At 36.8% G+C, this 21,761-nt stretch overlaps 1 protein-coding gene across 4 annotated transcripts in view; it reads left to right on the plus strand.

Annotated features, from left to right (window-relative positions):
- Window positions 1-21,761, plus strand: part of DCDC1 (doublecortin domain containing 1) — a 473,661-nt gene that overhangs the window by 283,505 nt on the left and 168,395 nt on the right. For all 4 annotated transcript variants that reach the window (XM_070383604.1, XM_070383606.1, XM_070383608.1 and 1 more), the window contains 2 exons: window positions 8,906-9,040; window positions 9,448-9,605. In XM_070383604.1, the coding sequence (XP_070239705.1) occupies window positions 8,906-9,040; window positions 9,448-9,605 (293 nt within the window). The remainder of the gene's footprint in view (window positions 1-8,905; window positions 9,041-9,447; window positions 9,606-21,761) is intronic.

Below are 21,761 nucleotides of genomic sequence, written 5' to 3' on the forward strand. Positions count from 1 at the left end.
AGATCCCCTGGAGGAGGTCATGGCTACCCATTCCAGTCTTCTTGCCTAGAGAATCCCCATGGACAGAGGAGCCTGGCTGGCTACAGTCCATGGGGTCAAGAAGAGTTAGACATGACTGAACAAATAAGCACATACACACACACATGTTTGTTCACTGGTTTTGTTTTATAGATAACACATATTAGTGAAAATATGTGATATTGTCTTTCTCTGTCTAAATTGTTTCACTTAGCATAATACCCTCAAGGTTCTTCCATGTTGTCACAAATGGCAGCATTTCCTTCTTTTTATGGCTGAGTAATATTCCATTGCATACATATACATATATATGTATGTGAATAAATATATATGCCAGGAAAAACAAAATATTGTGTTAGAAGTCAGGAGAGTGGACATAGCTGAAGAATGTTAGGGACTGAAAGGGGCTGTGAGCACTTAGGTGTGTTGCTGTTCCCTTTCTTGACCTGGTTGTTTGGTTAAACAGGTATTCACTATGTGCAAATGGATTGAATGTACACTTATGATCTTTGTATTCTTCTGTATGTGTATTGTATTTATAATTACAATGCTGTACACCTGAAGTTAATGTAATATTGTAAGTCAACTATGCTTCAATTTTAAAAAGTTTACTTTAGTAAAATGAGATTTGCCTTGAGTTCTCAAGATTTCCTTCCTGGTTCTGTGATTCCAAGTCTAAATAGAATGTTAATCATCAAGATTTAAGAGAGGCAAAATTAATCACATGGTATCTGTTAGTGTTTGCCTCAGAAACCCACCATCAGGATTTCAGAAATGCCAAGAATCAAACTGAAAATACATAGTATATTATTTTTACAGTAGTACTATAAAAAGTACCAGCAACTGGGTGGCTTAAAATAGCATAAATTTTTTTTTCTCACAGTTCTGGAGGCTAAAAGTCTGAAATCAAGCTGTTTGGCAACCTTGTGCTCCATCTAAATCCCCTAGGGAAAGATCCTTCCTTGTCTCTTCCATCTTTGGGTAGTTCCAGACATTTCTTGATTTGTGGCAGTTTAACTCCAGTCTCTGCCTCCATCTGTACATGGCCATCTCCCTTCATGTCTGAGTCTTCACATGGCATTGAATTCTGTGTGTGTCTGTATTCAAATTTCTCTCTTCTAATAAAGACACAAGTCATTTTAGATTAGCACACATACCAATGACCTGATATTAATTTGTTTACATCTGTCACGGCTACAGGTACCAAGGGTTAGGACTTCAACACACTTTCATAGTTTTTGCAAGAGACATAATTCAACCTATAACACATAGCATGGTAGTTATCAGTTTATTCCCTCACAGTGCCAAATCCACAATTTATTGCCTGGCACCTGCCTCAGGCAGCTTCACAGCAGAGTATTACCAGTGGGCACCTTCTTGTGAATGGTTTCCTTGAGCATATTCCTTGTGAGTGGCTTTTTAGTGAGGTGTTAGCAATTAGGTCGGGCACGACTGAGCGACTTCCCTTCCACTTTTCACTTTCACGCATTAGAGAAGGAAATGGCAACCCACTCCAGTATTCTTGCCTGGAGAATCCCAGGGACGGGGGAGCCTGGTGGGCTTCCGTCTATGGGGTCACACAGAGTCAGACACGACTGAAGCGACTTAGCAGCAATTAGGTACCTCCCTATAGATGGCTTCCTCTATAATGTGCTCCAAAGGCATATTAACAGTGAATCCTGCTGTACACTGCCTCAGTGACGACTTCAACATCTAGTGAGTTACAACTGTGCCCTCAGTGTGGTCTGGATCTCAGCCTTGAGTCAGGTATCTTCCTTGGGCATTCTGTCTAAGGCCTAGGAGTACTGGGCTCGCTATCTCTGCTATTCATATATTCTTTAGTGTTCTCTTGAACTTCTCAGCTTTCATCACTTCATGGCAAATAGAAGCGGAAAAAATGGAACAGTGACAGATTTTCTTTTCTTGGGCTCCAAAATCACTGCAAACAGTGACTGCAGCCGTGAAATTCAAAAGCACTTGCACCTTGGAAGAAAAGCTATGAGAAACCTAGATAGTGTACTAAAAAGCAGAGACATCACTTTGCTGACAAAGGTCCATATAGTCAAAACTATGGTTTTTCCAGTAGTCATGTACAAATGTGAGAGTTTGACAATAAAGGCTGAGTGCCGAAGAATTGATACCTTTGAATTGTGCTGGGGAAGACTCTTGAGAGTCCCTTGGATTGCAAAAAGATCAAACCAATCAATCCTAAAGGAAACCAACCCTGACTATGCATTGGAAGGAGTGATATTGAAGCTGAAGCTCCAATACTTTGGCCACCTGATGCGAAGAGCTAACTTGTTAGAGAAGGCCTTAATGCTGGGAAAGACTGATGGCAAGAGGAGAAGGGGATGCAGAGGATGAGATGCTTAGATAGCATCACCAACTTAATAGACATGAATTTGAGCAAACTCTGGGAGATAGTGTAGGACAGGAGAGCCTGACATGCTGCAGTCCATGGAGTCTCAAAGAGTCAGAGAGGACTTAGTGACTGAACAACAAAACAAATTTCCTGTCACTCTAGTCCTCTGTCACTAATAACTGTTCCTGTTAAAAATACTATGTGCTTTCTGTCTCTGTGTGGACCCTGACTAATAAACACAGTACCTTTCTTTCTCTAGTGTTTTAGAAATTGAGCTGTTATTCTGTTGCAACTTGCATCACTTTAGCAGTTGGAAGTGTTTTGTAGAATTTAAGTTGAAAAATTACCATAACAACATTTCCCTGACTACTTATTTGTTGTTGGCACACTAGGTAAAATTTCAACCACATTCTGTAATTCAGCCAGGACTATAGAGTTTCAGTTTTGTTCCTAAGCAGGAATTTTGACATAGTCATCAAATGTCAAAGCATTTTAGTAAATACTACCTTTAACTTCATTCTCGGATGCATCCCAGCTGACTTCTTATCTTGTTTCTGACTGCATTATATTACTCACTCAGAATGAGGTTCTAAGTTATTAGAAAGGAAGTCACAGAAGACCAAAGCTTGTATGTCTTTGTTTAAAAAAAAAAAGTGGAATTTTGAGACTTTACCAAAATATCCCTCCAGCTTCTTGGCCTGTACATGCATATGAGGACTTTGTTCTGATGCGTATCTGAATAGAGCTGACTCCTATTGCCTAGGAACATAGTTCTGTCTCATATAAGTATTGCCTTTCCCGGCAACAGATGGAAAAGTAAGACCAAGGTTTAAATGTATGCTTTTCTGTCTCACATTTCAGGTACTGAAAACATCCACTTCTACTCTGCTATCCTTTTTACCCCTCCTTTTCTTGCAACTTATAATTTTCTGACTTTTCACAACACTTCTATTGATAGCTAGCAAATAATGCATACTTTTGTGTTATTTTAAATTATTTTAAAGCAAATTTTGATTCTAAAATTTTTAATGTGCCATTCACAAATGTAATTGCTTATTTTTAAAAATTATAGTTATTCTAGATTCATAGAGCAAAACTTTATTAATGAGGCATTTCATTCTTTTAGAGTTTTAGAAATTTTTATTAGATCTAAATTTAGTCATATCTAAAACTATATCCATCTAGTTAATCTAAAATGGAGGATAATTTGATAATTATCTGCAGCTGGATCATAAATGGAACTCTTGCCACTCATTAAGACAGAATTACTGCATTAGGATATTAATAACTAATCTTGGCTCCAGCACTTGTTTGCAGTGTGGCCTTAGGCGAGTCATTTAAACCTTTCCGAGCTTCAGAGTATTTGTCTGCAAAATACAGGTATTAATACTAGTATTGTGAGTATTTGGCATAGGTTCTGGCCTATCGATAGATACTGGCATATCAATTCTGGCTAAATGAACATTTGTAACTATTAGTGATAATAATACTGAACAAATTTAAATACAGTATTGCATTTTGTTATGTTGTGCTTACCTGGATAATTTTTCTTTTCATTATTTTTAAAGTTAACCATCTTTCTATTCATTTGCAAAAAGATAAATTACTTTTTTATACAAGTCACCAGTTTCAGCTAAATTAAAGATTTCAACTTAAACATGGAACCATAAAACATTTAGAAGAAAGCATGCATTAAAACATCTAACCCAGAGTAGTGGTGAATAGGCATCTTTATGTACATGCAAAAAAGAATAGAATCCATAAAGGAAAAGACTAATAGCTTTGAGTACATAAAAAATTTAAAACCTTCTAAATCTAAAATGCATTAGCAAAAGTGAACAGGGAAATATGACAAATAGGGAAAAATCTTCACAATATAAATATTAGAGAATGAGATAATACATTTAATATATAATACACTTGATATAGCACTGTTCAGTCTCTAAGTCATGTCTGACACTTTGTGACTCCATGGACTGCAGCACAACAGGCTTCTCTGTCCTTCACCATGTCCAAGAGTTTGCCCAAATTCATGTCCATTGAATTAGAGATGCCGTCTAAACATCTCATCCTCTGTCACTCCCTTCTGTTGCCTTCAGTCTTTCCCAGAATTGGAGTCTTTTCCCATGAGTTGGCTCTTCATAAACTGGTGGCTGAGCTTCAGCTTCAGCATCAGTCCTTCCAGTGAATATTTAGGGTTGATTTCCTTTAGGACTGATTGGTTTGATCTCCTTGTAGTCCAAGGAACTCTCGAGTCTTCTCTAGCACCATTATTTGAAAGCATCAATTTTTTGGTGCTCAGCCTTCTTTCAGGTCCAACTCTCATATCTGTACATGACTACTGGAAAAACCATAGCTTTCACTATATGTGTCTTTACAGGCAAAGTTATATCTCTGCTTTTTAATACAATGTCTAGTTTTGTCATAGCTTTCCTTCTAAGAACGAGAATCTTTTAATCTCATGGTGGTAGTTACTGTCTGCAGTGATTTTGGAGCCGAAGAAAACAAAATCTGTCACTATTTCCACTTTTTCCACTTCTTAATGCCATGAGTTGATATTACAATAGGAAAGGGTAAGTACTTCAATAGAAAAATAAGCAAAGGACATGAAAAGGAAGTATAGACAAAAGAAAAATTAAGAGTCAAGCCAAATAAAGATCAGTTTCACTAGGAATTAAATAAATGTAAGCAATGAAATAGTGTTTTTTCCCTGTTAATTAATGAGGAGACATAAAACTAGGAATAGCAAATGTTGATAAAGATGTGAGAAGACAAGCATATGCATTCCTTTTTTTGTATTTGGGTTTTTTTAAATTTTATTTTATTGGTATTATCTATTGCTGTGTAACAAATTACCCCCAAACATAGTAATTTAAAGCAACAAACATTTATTATCTCCAAGTTTCTGTGGGGTAATCTGGGAATTGTTTAATTGGGTAGTTCTAACTCAGAGTCTCTCTCATGAAGCTTAAGTCAAGGTGTCAATGGAGGTTGCAATCATCTGAGAGTTGACTAGGCTGGAAAATCTGCCTCTTAGCACACTTACATTTGTCCAGAGGCTTCAGTTCCTTGGCACATGGGCTTCTCTGTAGTGCTGTTCAAGCATTAGCTAGTGATCCAAGAGAGGAAGAGAGCAAAATGGAAGCTGTGCTGTTTGTCATAATCTAATCTCAGACGTAACCTAACACCACTTCTGCCATCTTCTTTGGTCACATAGACTTATTCTGATACAATGTGGGAGGGGACTACACAAGGGTCTGAATATTAGGAGGCAGGGAACATGGGGGGCCATGTAGTAGACCAGTACATTATTTATAAGGAACTATTTGGCAATATTTATCAAAATCTGTAAAAGAGTACATGTTCTTTGGACTTAGTAATTCCACTTACAGCTACTTAACCCAAGGAATCAATCAGGAGGAGATGGGGATGACAGAGGACAAAATGATTGGGTGGCTTCACCAGCTCAATGGACATGAGTCTGAGCAATCTCCAGCAGTTGGTGAAGGACAGGGAAGCCTGGCATGCTGCAGTCCATGGGGTTGCAGAGTTGAACAAAACTGAGTTACTGAACAACAACAAACGAATTCTATGTTAGTTAGACACATCATGCCTCTACCTCTTGGGCCTTTCTTTACCCACTTCATTGGATATATAAGTTTTTCCATGTTCCAGATACATCTTCTTTCCAATAAGAGGGAAATATATCTCAGAAGTAAGCTTACATAAAACGTTTTTACCTCTATTAGAGGATGTGAAACATGCAACTACCATCACGATACAAGGGGTTGAAACATATGTAATATCATGTCCCACTACTCATGTTTCTCTCATATTGATAATATTGTGCTCTTTGTTGCTGAATTTTGGCTTTGGTGCTTTACTATAGGACGGATGTAAAATAATGTATTTCCGTTTCTGTCATATTTACTTCAGTTGAATTGTCTTGGACATTTCTAAGAGAGTAAGAACTGAAACAAAACCAAATAATACAATGAAATAAATATGACACAGCTTCAGGATAAAATGAGAATCCTATTTTTTTTTTAGATAAAAAAGGGGACTACACAAGGGTCTGAATATTAGGAGGCAGGGAACATGGGGGGCCATGTAGGAGACCAGTACATTATTTCTAAGGAACTATTTGGCAATATTTATCAAAATCTGTAAAAGAATACATGTTCTTTGGATTTAGTAATTCCACTTACAGCAAACGGAGTTTGTGCAACTCCGTACAAACGGGGTTTGTAATGATTTTGTGTTAGCTTAGTGATTCAAAGGACTTTCCAGGTGGCAGTAGTGGCAAAAGAAGCTGCCCGCCCGTGCAGGAGACCTAAGCGAATCCACTTCAGTCCCTGGGTCTGGAAGATCCCCTGGAGAAGTGCATGGCAACCCACTTCAGTATTCTTGCCTGGAGAATGCTATGGTCAAAGGAGCCTTGGCAGGCTGTGGTCCATGGGGTCGCAAAGAGTTGGACATGACTGAAATGATTTAGCACAATGATTCAAAAATTTTTTCCAAGATTATCTTGTTAGTATACACCACAAAGACACTATTTTAAATTGGGCCTTTTAAAATGTATTTTTTAATAAAAGCATAAATTCACATGATAACAATTAATATTTGAAAAAATATGCTAATGAGAAACAGTCTCTTCCTCTCAAATGCATATTTAGATAGTCATTTCTTAATTTAATAAAAATTTCTATTTACTGTATTTTTAATTCATATTGTTTTTACCTTTCTTCCTTTTTCTGAAAACCTCCCTCTTTTTTTATCTGCTTATTCTTGAGATATACTCTGTATTTCTATTTTTAATTGAATCTCTTACATTAAAAATAGCTTTATTGAAATATAATTAACATACCACAGAATTGAAGTATGCTGTTCAGTATTTTTCAGTATATACATAGGGTTTTGGTTTCATTACCACAACCTAATTTAGAGCATTCATATTTAGTTAGAGATTTTGTAACAAAGTTCAAAGTTATTTAATATTGCTTTTTCTAGAATAATGTAAGGACTTTAGTACTCTTTAATTATCCAGTGAATGCTTCCTCATACTTTTTGTTAAAACTTGAGTTGCACAGTTTAAAAAAGAAGTTTATGTAATACTTTAGGCAACATATCTAAGCTTTATGAAGTAGTCAACAAGCTGGAGGAACGAGTTGCTTTACCCTCCCTATTTTGGCTTCCTTGTCTTTATAACGGGAACAATAGTCACACCTTTCAAAGGGTTATTTCAAGGATTAAAATGTAAATATGTTATTATGAGGGAAATTACTCTGATGTACTGGTAGACTTCAAGTGTGTGCCTTGATAGGCTATCCTTGAGTTCATGGAACAGAAAATGTCCAGATTACAGTTTATTTAATCCATTTAAAACATCAAGTACAATGTATGGAGAAAGAGATGGGCTAGGTTAATATGCATAAAGTACAGGTGGGTTGAAGGGCCACATTACCTGAATCTCTGATATAGATGCATCCTCTCTCAGTGTGGCATCACCCTTCTCTGCTGTTGATGTGGTTCCCAGGACCAGAGTTGAAATTGGGCCTAACAGATGAAATGTAGGTGAGATACTGACTCACACTTGATCTGGGAGACAGCTGGTGGCAGGTACACTTGGTCAATAGCTGTGTTCCCCAGGTGGCCTATGGGCAGCTGTGGATTTTATCCAGCAGAGGATCCAAAATGAGAGTCAGCAATGGGTGGTCAGTTAAAGATCTCACGATTGTGTGTCTCATGCTTAATTTACATCTGCTGCTGCTGCTGCTGCTAAGTCGATTCAGTCGTGTCCGACTCTGTGCGACCCCATAGACGGCAGCCCACCAGGCTCACCCGTCCCTGGGATTCTCCAGGCAAGAACACTGGAGTGGGCTGCCACTTCCTTCTCCAATGCATGAAAGTGAAAAGTGAAAGTGAAGTCGTTCAGTCGTGTCCGACTCTTCGAGACCCCATGGACTGCAGCCTACCAGGCTCCTCTGTCCATGGAATTTTCCATGCGAGAGTACTGGAGTGGGGTGCCATTGCCTTCTCCGATCTATGTTCATAGACATGCTCTAATTACTTTCTGCCTGACACTTCTCAGGTTACTAACTTACTTATCTATACTTCCTGTGGCTAATGAAGCTCATCCATCCTATTTGTTTTGTTGTCTTCCAGAGCAGAATTGAATACTCCCCCCAAATAGAGCAACTGCAAATTACATGTACATAATACATTTACCTTTTATGTAGAAATAACTCAATAAATGTTAGCCATTATTGTCAATATATAGGATGACTTTAGTATTTAGCAACCGAGTCAAACTTGATCAGATCAAACAACAAATTAGAAATCTTCGTATGCAAGTTATTTGTCTTGATTTTGATCTGAAATTGACAATAAAGTACAAAACTTATTAGCCAGATTTTTTTCGTATTAATCTAATTTATCCTCCCATCATTCCAGTTGTATAGATTTTTGGCTGTTGCTGACAAGGCTGATAGTACTGTTTTGTTTTGTTTTTTCCATTCCCTACAGGCTTATCCTCAGTTTGTTCTGACCTACCTAGAGGAGCTAAATGTGCAAGTAGATGTGACCCAGACAGAGTATCACCTTCACCACGGTGCCTGGACCGCAGATCATCAGGAGCATGGCAGCAGCTTAGCAGAAGAGGTCAGTGTAGTGAGCCAGAGGCAAGACAGAGCTAGATCTCTGAAAGATATTTTGAAAAGAGGAAAAATGTTTGGGTTGTTTTCAAGAGGAAAGAATGAATTCACAAATTAGTGTTATTGATATTTAAAATCATATCCATACATAAACATCTATTTATATTCTTATATTTATGTAAATATCTATGTGTATATTTATGTAAGCATTCTTTTTGTTAAATAAATGGTGACACACTAGCTTTTCTTAGGACTGCCTTCTTTTGTTCTCACCACATACCAAAGGTTTATGTGCTGGATGAAGAAGGCTGAAGGAACCATGAAATGTGCACTGTTAAATTTTTTGGCATATATAGTTTAGACATTTCCACTCAGTGAAAATTAGCTACATAATTCCTATATTTCCTTTATTAGGTTCTGCAAAAAAGTGCCAGTATCCCTGATTTGAAGCAGCTGCCAAAGCCTTCAGACACCCACTTAATGCCAGAAGGTTCTCTTGGGGAGACAGGGCAGCTGACAGTGGCCCTGGTGAAGAAACTGGAAGAGAAACATCCTAAGGCTTCTGCTCAGAGGTAGGGCACTGACAGAATGGAGCTTTATTGCTCAATGACATTCGATGTTTTCCTTCAGTTTCATGTAAGATTGATTTCTTGAAGATTATTGAAATATCTCAAAAGCCCTTTGGCTCTTAAGCACGTTGTTTTCGGGTCACATTTGATAAAGAGAGGAGACATTTATGTGTATTTCATTGAAGACTGATGTATGATATTGTCTATTAATATAAGTATACTTAGAAGGATTACTGTCCTGGGATCTCATGGAAATATTCTGAAATAACATAATTAGTATAAGGCAGTGCAGAGCATATATACCCAGTTGTGAAAATATCAAAAGGTCTTAAAGAAGGGCACACTCATAGACAATCCTTTCTATGTTCCACAAGAAGAATATTGGGTTAGACCTAGGGCTAAGTGCATGACAGATGGTCTTAAGTAGTGATAATTTAATAAATTGATATAATTCCATCACTAGAATAAAACTAACATCAATTATTTTGCTAACTGATTGAAAATCATCCTTGACTGGAAAATGGATACTATTCCTTTGGTCTTCTTCATTTAACTGGAAAACTAAGGTTTATTATTATTATTTTTCTAGGGCTTGGTGTTGTCAAGCACAAAATGACTTTATAAACTGCAATTTCAATAGACACTTGTTTGAAATTAACTATTGATTGAAGTACTCTTAAAGGAGTAATATAGTTCTTATACTCAGTGAAGTTCAAGATATACCTAAGTTTAAATATTCTAATGGTATATAGAAATGTCAATTGCATGAAAAAAGATTTTCTTTTTTACAAAGTTTTTTCATCTTTATTGAGACATAGTTGGCACATATTAATAACACTGTGTAAGTTTAAAGTGTGCAATGTAACTTTATTTCAATTAAAAGCTATCTTATATTCTTAAATTATGTATTCCTGCCTCAGTGTTCAATAGGAGGGAAATATTTTTTTCTTGATAAAAATTGCCCCTTCAATTTATTGTCTCTCTAAAGTATTTATCCCTCAAATCCTTTGATTTTGTTGTTTCAAGTAAGATAGGATGCAAACGAAATAACAAGCTTAGTATCTTACTGTTTTACAGTATGGGGGTGTCCTGAATCTGTATGAAAACCTGTGTTCCAGGACCTCCTCCTCCAGTGTTTGCTTTCCACTTGAACATAAGGTTCTCAACTCTCTGATGCTCCCCGACACAATCACAAGGCTTCAGCTACACATCTAGGCCACTTTCTATCTGGGTCACCAGGACATAAATCCCTTAGGAACAGTCTTTGAAGTTTTCATGTAAAACACCGGAGCGCTGAGGAATTAAAATGCTGTTCTATGAGGTCGTCGTCGGTCTGTCTCTGTAGGTTCACTCAGCAGCCATTTTTACTCTACTCTTCTTGAGATAGTGCTGGGGGTTCATCATTATCCTGGGTTCTATTCCAGGAGGCACAGTTTCCTCCTGCCCTCAGATTTCCAAAACCTATATGGGGTTTTTGTGTTTGTCTCATGCTGCCCTCCTGGGTCACTGTGCAAGAACCAAAGTGCTAATTCATCTACTTCCCTATAGCTTCCTCAACCTGGATTTTTTTTTTTGAGGGCTTGGGGCTTTGGGTAGTTTGTTTGTTTTTTTTTTTTTAATGTTTTCTGTTGTATCTTCCTTGAAGCAGTGTAGTCTGATTATGAAACTTAGGAGAAAAGAATACAGTACTGTATTAGGCAATGTGAGACAAATAAACAATGAAGCTGTTAATCACAGTTAATTTACCACAGTACTTGTTTGAGTTGTTAGAATGAAATGAGATGACTTTAAATTTCAGGAATGTAGTAAGTACTCAATAGGTAGAGTTGTGAAAATGTTCTGAAAACAAATGAGGGTAGAAAAGAATTTTTAATGGAATTTGTATTTAGATGTGTGATTTTTTAGTCAATAGAAATTGACTGGTAAATATATTTTGGATTTTATTTAATAAGAAATTTCCTAGGGCCATTTTCTTAGAGAGGGTTCCTCAGGGTTTGTGTCTCAGGATACAGCGACTTTTCCAGCCTTCTTTTTTTTTTTTTTTCTAAGCCACAGGATTTATGTGTATTCTTTTCTCCACCCCCACAATTTACCACAATAGGTGTAATTTCTGTTTCTCTCCTCTTTCTGTTCCTTAACAAAGTTATCTTGAATAAACAGTTAGTACTTAGAGCAATTACTTTCCTCCCATTTTGGAAGGAGTTGTTGGGCAAAATTAGAACATGGTATTGAACTTGACCTATTGACTGCTTTGAATCTTAGGTTGTCTTGTTAGGTTTGCATATTTTCCAAATATAAGAGAATCAGTGCATTATATTATCACAGCTTTAAAAAAGGCATCACATTGTTTTTCTCTTATTAATGATTTTATGAAATAATATCACTGCAAAAAATAAAGAAATAATGTGCATAATACAAGTTGTGGAAATTGGGAAAAAAATAGAATACTAGGGAAAACATTAACTAGAAAATAGTCTGAAAGAAGCATATATAATTGAAAAGAATAAAATGATATAAATGTGTGAACTTCCTTAGAAGTAGCCAAGGAAGGAGAGAATCAGAAGTAGCCAAATTTGGGGAAAGACACAGAAGTAGGTAGTTACTAGCAGGTAATATATGAAAAGGGAAGATAGCATTTGATAATTAGTAACATATACTGACTTTGCTTAAGTGCTTTGTGTGCCATATTTTCCAGTAACCTATGAGGAATTGTTACCAAACCAAACTTGGGTCCACTTGCCTAGATGCAGTAAAGCCCACCTGCTGTCACTGGGTTGTGGCAAAGCAAGAAAGAAAGAAAAGAAAGAAAGTGAAGTCACTCAGTCGTGTCCGACTCTTTGTGACCCTAGGGACTGTAGCCTACCAGGCTCCTCCATCTATGGGATTTTCCAGGCAAGAATACTGGAGTGGGTTGCCATTTCCTTCTCCAGGAGCTCTTCCCAACCCAGGGACGGAACCCGGGTCTCCCGCATTGTAGGCAGACACTTTGCCGTCTGAGCCATCGGGAAAGTTGTGGCAAAACAAAGTGCAGCATTAATGCAGGGCGCCAAGCAAGGCGTCCAGGGCAGCTAATGCTCAAACCCTCCGATAGGTTTCAGGAAAACATTGTTAAAGGCCAGGTGAGGGAGGGGAATTGAAAATATGTGATCAGTTTGCACACAATTCTTTGATTTGGTTGATAGTGAAGTAACAGGGTGGTGTCATATTTTCAATTCTCTGGCTCCAGTAGGTCTGGGAACTACCTCCTCATGGTCATCAGGAAACTAATATCTTCCATTTGGTGGGGGTTTAACATCTAAAAAACAAGTCAGGAAATGTGTTCCAGATACTATTATCTAGGTACTTCAGAGAACTGAAACAGAGGATATGGAGGGGAAGGGTCTATCATAGGAAGATCCCATAGGGTCCTGCTCCATTACAGTATGTAAAACAGAGGTATTAATCTCTGTTTTACTGATAAGGAAATATAGGTATAGAGAGAACAAGTTATTTGGCTGAAGCTTCCAGCTGTTAATGGCAATTTAAGGCAGGTCTATTCATACTTTAAGTGTTCCTCTTAGCCTCTATATTGTTCTGCCTGACCATTCATGTTCTCATCTTAATGATTATTCCACATTTTTAGCCTTTCAAATGGGGCCTATTATTTTGACTGGATATCTTAGAAAGCAATCTTTAAATAGGGTGGAATAGTTTAGAAATACAGTGATAAAAGATATATCAATATATGCAGCTTTCAGTGAAGACTAAATAAAAGGAAGAAAATATTAAGGGAGAGTGTAAACCCCTGATTTCTTAGATTTACTGATTTAGAGGCTTGAACTTGAATGGATTTGAGATTTTAAAAATCCTCTTTCTAATAACATAACTATAACTTGTCATGATTAACCAAGGATTTCACACCTTGAGTGGTGGTTTGGTTCAGTTTTGTATATACTAAATTTGGTGACATGTAAGAGCTGTCATTTGTTGAATACTTAGCATATGCCAACTGCTATTCTAAGTACTTATTTATTCTTGTAACAATGTGATAGACTGATCTACTTATTGTATAATAACCTGATGATGGAGGCACTATTATTATCCATAAATATGTAGCCACTATGGCTCAGAGAGGTTTCAGGATGTGTCCAGTCATACAGCTAGTTAATGGGAGAGATGGGATTTGAATCCATATCCACTTGGATCTAGAGACAATGTTCTTAGCCACTGTTTTATTCCTCATTCCTAGTAACTTTTATTGTATTAATTTCATAACAGAATAGAACGTCATCATATGAGTAGCCATATTGTCATTGTCATTTATGTGTAATACACATTTATGTGTATTACATCATAAAAGATTTAATTAAACTATTTCCATTTTGATTGGTATATTATTTTGAATTATAGCCTTAAAAAACTACAACAATCATCACAAACCAGGTCATCTACAGAATCATTTCATTTCATTTACATTCCAAACACTTACAGAAAGCAACTAATTTTTTATCTTTTTTTTAATGTGAAAAATTTCTTTTTTCCATTGAAGAGAAAGGAAAATCTTCTACTGTGTTATGCCTTTCATGTAAGATTCTTAGTACATAATAGGTTATATTTTTTGTTTGCTTGAAAACATTTCGCTTCCTCTATTAGTGAGATACAGCAATGCAGCTCTCTTCTTACTTGGGTAAAGTAAGTTGTGTGTACATTTAAGTCTAAGTTTAGTCCAAAGTAAAAATAGATGCCATATTCTGGCATCTTTGAGTATGTGGAATGTGTTGTTTACCTTAGTTTATCCAATGGAGCCCTGTCCCCTTATTTAAATTGAATGGGGGGTGGGGAAGGACTGGGACAGCCGACAAAGCACACTGACCCAGCTTGTCACCCAGTGACCTGTGAGAAGGAAATAATGAACTGTGAGTAGCTGTCATCTTAACTGCTTCTGACAGTTTGCCTTTGGGCACATCTGTGTTAGTTGCATTGGAAAGGCCTTTGTTCTTTTCCCACTAGTGACTTTGTGGAGCGCTGAGGGGTTTGCTAGCTACTGTACTCCTAACCAGCCCCTGCCTTCCCAGGGAAGCAAGCAGCTGCCGCAGATCACACTGACATTTCTCTTCATGACTCAACTTGGCATGTACTTCATTCTTTCCAATGAGAACAGATATTTAAAAGTTCTTTTTAAAAAAAATTTAAAATTTACTTTAATGTCTCATGAGCTTTCCTTCTACTAAGAAAGCAAGTAATAAAATACATTTATTGTTTTTATAGTTTTTTATAGAAAAACTAAAGAAAATAGATAACCTACCAGATGGGCAGGTGACCTGAAGGAAAGATATCAAAACATTAACAGTTGTTAAGTATTGATATTGATTTAACAGTTTAAAATTTTTGTATATTGTTTATTTTTAAAATTTTGATGATTGAATATTATATGTGCAAAAGGACAAAAATCAGCATATGTTATGAAAAGCATTTTCATGTGAATGCTTTATTAGTAGGAACGTTTAGACTAGAATAGGTAAGGATATGCTATATTTGGTGCAGATATTCCACTTCTACTTTAAAGATGTTTCAATCTAATAACTTAAACTTTAAAATATTGTAATATTTACGTTTTAAATTTATCTAGTGCATAAAATTATTATAATCATTAGGAGAGGTAATTTGAAAAGAAACAGGTGCTTCTGTCCCAGGGTTTCCTGAAGTTATCACTGCTATTTCAATCATAACAAAGGCAGAACATCCTGATAATGTGTATTATACCCTATGAGAATTGTTTAAATTAAAATCAAAGCTTCATTTATAAGATGTAATTCCTGAATCAGTTTTAAATTCTTATTTACATTTTTACAATTGCTATAAAATCCATCCTCCTACTCCTACTGTAATTAAGTCTGGCTACAATTGGCATGGAAGAAACCCTAAGCATTTGGTACTCAGTTTTTTATACTTACTCTTCCAATAGAACATAAATCCAAACTATACTGCATTGGTCAATTTTTGTAAGGTTTTTTCCTTCTTGATATTAATAGAATATAAGAAATGAAGCTTGAAAGAACTGACATGCTTGTTCCCGCATTCAAGTTTTTTCTCTCTTGGTAACAGGTTCAGAGGCACTAGCTGGCAGAACTATTATAATCTTCTGCTTTTCAGAGAAAGGTAAATTAGTAGTAATGAGAAATTCTTTAAGCGAAAAAATAATGATCATGTCTCCATAATTATAATTTGTAGAAAAATTAAAAATTGAAAGACATTGATTTTGAGTAGTCAATAGCATATGATTTATTACTTTATTAAATCATTTATGTAGTTTTGCATATAGTTGATGGTAATCTATAACCATCTTATTTGATTAGAACATTCTTATTTTGTTTATCACACATCAACACAGTCTTTGTAGAGACAGTGAATGTGCCGATCAGTTTTGATAATAGCAAACTCTGTCTTTTTAAGGAAAGGGGGCTGTTTAAATTGCTACACTCAAATTCTTATTTCTAGAATGCTTCCCAATAAAAGCAAATGTAAACATAGTAATTGCCTGTGATATTCAGTAAATCCAATTAAGCTTCCCAGGAAATAAATCTCCTCTTAGGTTATATTACAGTTACTCACTGTTGAAATGCTCAATTTTAAGCATTACCTTTAGCTCTTTTATACTATATGAGAGCATGCATTTAAGAACCTGAAATTATTGTGTTCCAGAGATGCAGAGATATGCTTATAAATTTTTTTTAATTAGAAGAGTTAATATCCTGATTTTGGCTGATATTATTACCAGTTTACATTTTGTTATATTTAAAAATTAAGTCCCACATGTTCTCTGTGAACTGAAATAAAATGAACACATAATCTAATTGCACCTGCTTTTTTGAAACAAAGTCAAAATCAAGCATTCCAAAGGATTAGGTTTATATCCATAAATGTGTATTAATTCAAAAATTATAAAGGCTTTCAAATAAGCATTTTATGATTAATTTTTGTTCCACTTACTGCAATGAGGTACCCAAACCTTCAATTATGCTGCTTAATTTACATTTTAAAAAATGTTCTACTTATCATTCTGTTTTATTCAGTATTGTCTATAAAGCTATTCAAGGTATGAGTAGGAAATCCTACACCTACAATCTTCAAACTTGTATCCCCAAAACTAGAATGTCTATCTTGTATTATCATAGTGAAAGTAGTAGGTAACGAAGTTCTAAAATTGGGTGATGTGGGGAGAAGACCAATGGTAGATGTATTATTAGGTTATAGTATATGGAATTGTATGAGAACAGAATTCAGGCAGTTACGTTGACTGCCACAGGTTATCTTCCTGACTTGTCTGTCTCCTTCTCCCCTGTCCCCTTACGATCCATTCTCCACATAACGACCAGCAGGATACATTCATATTAATAAGTCAGATCATGGGCAGCGTCCTCAGCTCCAAATATGCCAATGGATTTTTATTTCCTTTAGAGTGAGAGCAAAGTCTTTACTAGATGCTAAAAGGTCTTACTTTACAAGGCCCATGGCATCTCCCTGACACCTTTCTCCCCTCCCTTGCCCTGTTCTAGCCAGTCTGGTTTGTTTCACATTTGCTAAGTGTGCTTATAATCTGTCACTCTCTTTCCCTGCTTTGTTTTTCTTCAAGGCGTTTATTACTGCCTGTCCCAAGTGTATTTATTTCCTGAATTGTCCCATTAGACTGTGAACTCCATTTCAGCAGGAAAAAAATTTTAATTCACATCTATACCTCCAGGGCCAGAACATATCTGGTACATGTGTTGTATATAGTGCATTGCTGTGCTGTGTTTAGTCACTTGGTTGTGTCCGACTCTTTGCGACCCCATGGACTGTTGCCCACCAGGCTGCTCTGTCAATGGGGATTCTCCAGGCAGGAATACTGGAGTGGGTTGCCATGCCCTCCTCCAGGGGATCTTCCCAACCCAGGGATTGAACCCAGGTCTCCTGCATTGTAGGTGGATTCTTTACCGTCTAGACAATCAATAGAAGGTTGTTGAATGAATGACTGAATGAATGCATGAATGAAGGACTGTGATTAACAGAAATAAGAAAATAGAGAGGGAGCTAGTCTGAGCATTCATATATACATTTCAAGACCCTCACTGTCTGCTGGATGATTATAACCCTTCACATGTGTCAACCCAAAACTGTGCCTGACTATCACAGTGGTTTTTCTAACTGATTTCTGCCTCTCTCTTTTCTGTCAACCTTTATTAATGTACAGCTACTTGCTGAGAATTTTCTGTATTCCAAGAACTATCCTAGGCACTGGGGATACAATACTGAAAATACAGGTACATGTTCTCACCTCACAGAACTGCCCTAACAGAATCTAACAGAGAAGAGAGATATTAAACAAATCACTACAATAAAAGGAGGATGATAAGTATATTATAGGGAGAAAGAGTAGGAAATGGCTATCCACTCCAGTGTCCTTGCCTGGAAAATCCCTCAAAAACAGAGGAGCCTGGTGGGCTGCAGTCCATGGGGTCGCAAAGAGTTGGGCACGAGTGAGTGACTAACACTTTCACCTTCACTTTAGGAGAAAGTATTTCATCCTGAATACACTTCCCTGGTGATATGCTTTTGAAATATGACTCTGAACATCTCACTCACAGACTGACAATTCTTCAGTGTTTGCTAGTTTCCAACTAAGTTAGGTTCCCTGCGAAGCATCAACTGGCAGACCCGCCACACTCTTTTCTTGTTTCAGAACCTCCCTGTACTTATCCAGGCTCACACTGGGCTTTCCTAGTGACTCAGACCGTAAAGAATCTGCCTGCAGTGCAGGATACCCAGATTCAAACCATGGATCAGGAAGACCCTCTGGAGAAAGGCATGGCAACCCAACCCAATATTCTTGCCTGGAGAATCCCATGGACAGAGGAGCCTGGTGGGCTACAGTTCATGGGGTCTCATAGAGTTGGACACGACCGAAGTGACAGCATGCATGCGTACAGGGTGACTAGACTTGGCATCTGCAGGTTTTCTTGACCAAAATCTTTACTTCATTTTTCTACCTAAAATCCTACTCTTTGCAAGGCTTGTATTCACTGATGGTTTTCAGCCTTTCTTCTTTTATGATATATACTTTTAAGGATATAAATTTACCTTGAAGCATGCCTTTAGCTTCATTCTACCAATTTTAATGTTATATTTCTATTATAGTTTCCATTTTGTTGTAATTTTTGATCCATGAATTTCAGAATTATATTTCTTAATATCTAAATATATGAAATATTTCTGGTTGGTGCATGTGTGTGTTTGACTTCTATATTAATTTCATTGTGGTTGAAGAACATTATTGGTATGATTTCAACTCTAATATTTGTTGAGATTTGCTTTATGGACTAAAGCGAATTTTGAAGTTTTTATAAGTGATCCATATGTATTTGAAAAGAATATGTATTCTGCAGTTTGGGGGCACAGTGTTCTATCTATTAGGTCAAGTTTGATAATTGAATTTTCAATTCTTGGTTACACTTACTGATATTTTAGAGAAATAAATAAAAGCTCCCTCAGAGAAAGGCATGGAAATTTACTCCCGTATTCTTGCCTGGAGAATTCCACGGACAGAGGGGCCTAGTGGGCTACAGTCCATGGGGTTATGAAAGAGTCAGACACAACTGAGCGACTAAGGAGCAACAAAAGTTAGGTGCATACAATTTTAGAATTGTTATATGTTTTTGATAAATTAAACCTTACATTATTATAGAATGTTACACTTTACCCCAAATAATTTCTTTTTTTTTGACTTAAAGTTTGTTTTGACTTTGTCTCAAATTTTTGTTTGCATAATTTTTATCTTTAAACATTTTATTTTTATATTGAAAGCATATAGCTTTTTTTTTTATTATAGCATATGTTTTCTATCACAATTAAAAGACAACTCATGTCTTTTAACTGAAGTATTTAGTCCACTTACCTATAACATAATTATTGATATTTCGGGGTTTAAATCTAACATGTTGCTGTTTGATTTCAGTGTGTTCCATCTAGCCTATATTCTGTATTCTCTTTTTCCCCTTCTCTTGGATTTATTGTGTATATTATTTTGTTTTCTTCCTCTCAATTATCTTGATAGTTATATGTTCTTTTGGGGCTTCCCTGGTGACTCAGAGGGTAAAGTATCTGCCTGCAATGCAGGAGACCTATGTTCAATCCCTGGGTTGAAAAGACCTCTTGGAGAAGGAATGACTACCCACTATAGTATTCTTCTTGCCTAGAAAATACCATGGACAGAGGAACCTGGTGGGCTATAGTCCATGGGGTCACAAAGAGTTGGACATGACTGAGCGACTAACATATGTTCTTTTACTATTATTTTAGTGGTTGTTCTAGAGATTATTTATTAGATTTATCAACATCTAATATAAGTTCCACCAAAGCAGAAACAATTCTCAGGTGTGGATGTGTCTGGTGATGAAAGTAGAGTCTGATGTTGTAAAGAGTCTGATGTTATAAAGATCAATATTGCATAGGAACCTGGATTGTTAGGTCCGTGAATCAAGGTAAATTCGATGTGGTCAAGCAGGATATGGCAAGAGTGAACATCTACATTTTAGGAATCAGTGAACTAAAATGATCGGGAATGGGAGAATTTAATTCAGATGACCATTAAATCTACTATTGTGGACAAAAATCTCTTAGAAGAAATAGAATAGCCCTCGCGGTCAACAAAAGAGTCCAAAAGTCAGTACTTGGATGTAATCTCAAAATGACAGAATGATTTCTTTTTGTTTCCAAGGCAAACCATTATATCACAGTAATCCAAGTCTATGCCCCAACCACTACTGCCGAAGAAGCACAGGTTGAATGGTTCTGTGAAGACTATTCCTGGAGGAATGCATGGCAACCCACTCCAATATTCTCACCTGGAGAATCCCACAGACAGAGGAGCCTGGAGGGCTATAGTCCGCAGGGTCGCAAAGAGTCAGACATGACTGAAGCGACTTACCATACATACACACACATGAAGACCTATAAGAACTTCTAGAACACACACCAAAAAAAGATGTCCTTTTCATCATAGAGGATTGGAATGCAAATGTAGGAAAAAAGAGATACTTGGAGTGACAGACAAGTTTGGCTTTAGAGTAAAAAATGAAGCAGGGCAAAGGCTAAGAGAGTTTTGCCAAGAGAACACACTCATCATAGCAAATTCCCTCTTCCAACAACACAAGGGATGACTCTACACACGGACATCACCAAATGGTCAGTACAGAAATCAGATTGATTATATTCTTTGCAGCTTAAGGTGGAGAAGCTCTATACAGTCAGCAAAACAAGACCTGCAGCTGACTGTTGCTCAAATCATGTGATCCTTATTGCAAAATTCAGGCTTAAATTGAAGAAAGTAGGAAAAACCACTAGACCATTCAGGTATGACCTAAATCAAATCCCTTATGATGATTTGGTGAAATAGACTCAAGGGATTGGATCTGGTAGGCAGAGTGCCTGAAGAACTATGGACAGAGGTTAGTAACAATGTACAAGAGGTGGTGACCAAAAGCACCCCAAAGAAAAAGAAAGTGATTGTTTTACAAGAAGGCAAAGTGATTGTTTGGAAGAGGTCTTACAAGTAGCTGAGGAAAGAGTGGCAAAAGGCAAAGAAGAAAGGGAAAGATATACCCAACTGAATGCAGAGTTCCAGAGAATAGCAATGAGAGATAAGAAAGCCTTCTTAAGTGAACAATGCAGAGAAATAGAGGAAAACAATAGAATGGGAAAGACTAGAGATCTCTTCGAGGAAATTCAAGATACCAAGGGAAAATTTTATGCAAAGATAGGCACAATAAAGGACAGAAATGGCAAGGACCTAACAGAAGTAGAAGAGATTAAGATGAGGTGGCAAGAATACACAGAATTATACAAAAAAGGTTTTAATGACGTGGACAACCATGATAATGTGGCCATTCACCTAGAGCCAAACATTCTGGAGTGTAAAGTCAAGTGGGCCTTAGGAAGCATTACTACAAACAAAGCCAGTGGAGGTGATGGAATTCCAGCTGAGCTATTTCAAATCCTAAAAGATGATGCTGTGAAAGTGCTGCACTCGATATGCCAGCAAATTTGGAAAACTCAGCAGTGGCCATAGGACTGGAAAAGGTCAGTTTTCATTCCAATCCTAAAGAAGGGCAATGCCAAAGAATGCTCATACTACTCTACAATTGT

This window comes from Bos mutus, chromosome 15 (assembly GCF_027580195.1).
Source record: "Bos mutus isolate GX-2022 chromosome 15, NWIPB_WYAK_1.1, whole genome shotgun sequence".
Taxonomy (NCBI): domain Eukaryota; kingdom Metazoa; phylum Chordata; class Mammalia; order Artiodactyla; family Bovidae; genus Bos; species Bos mutus.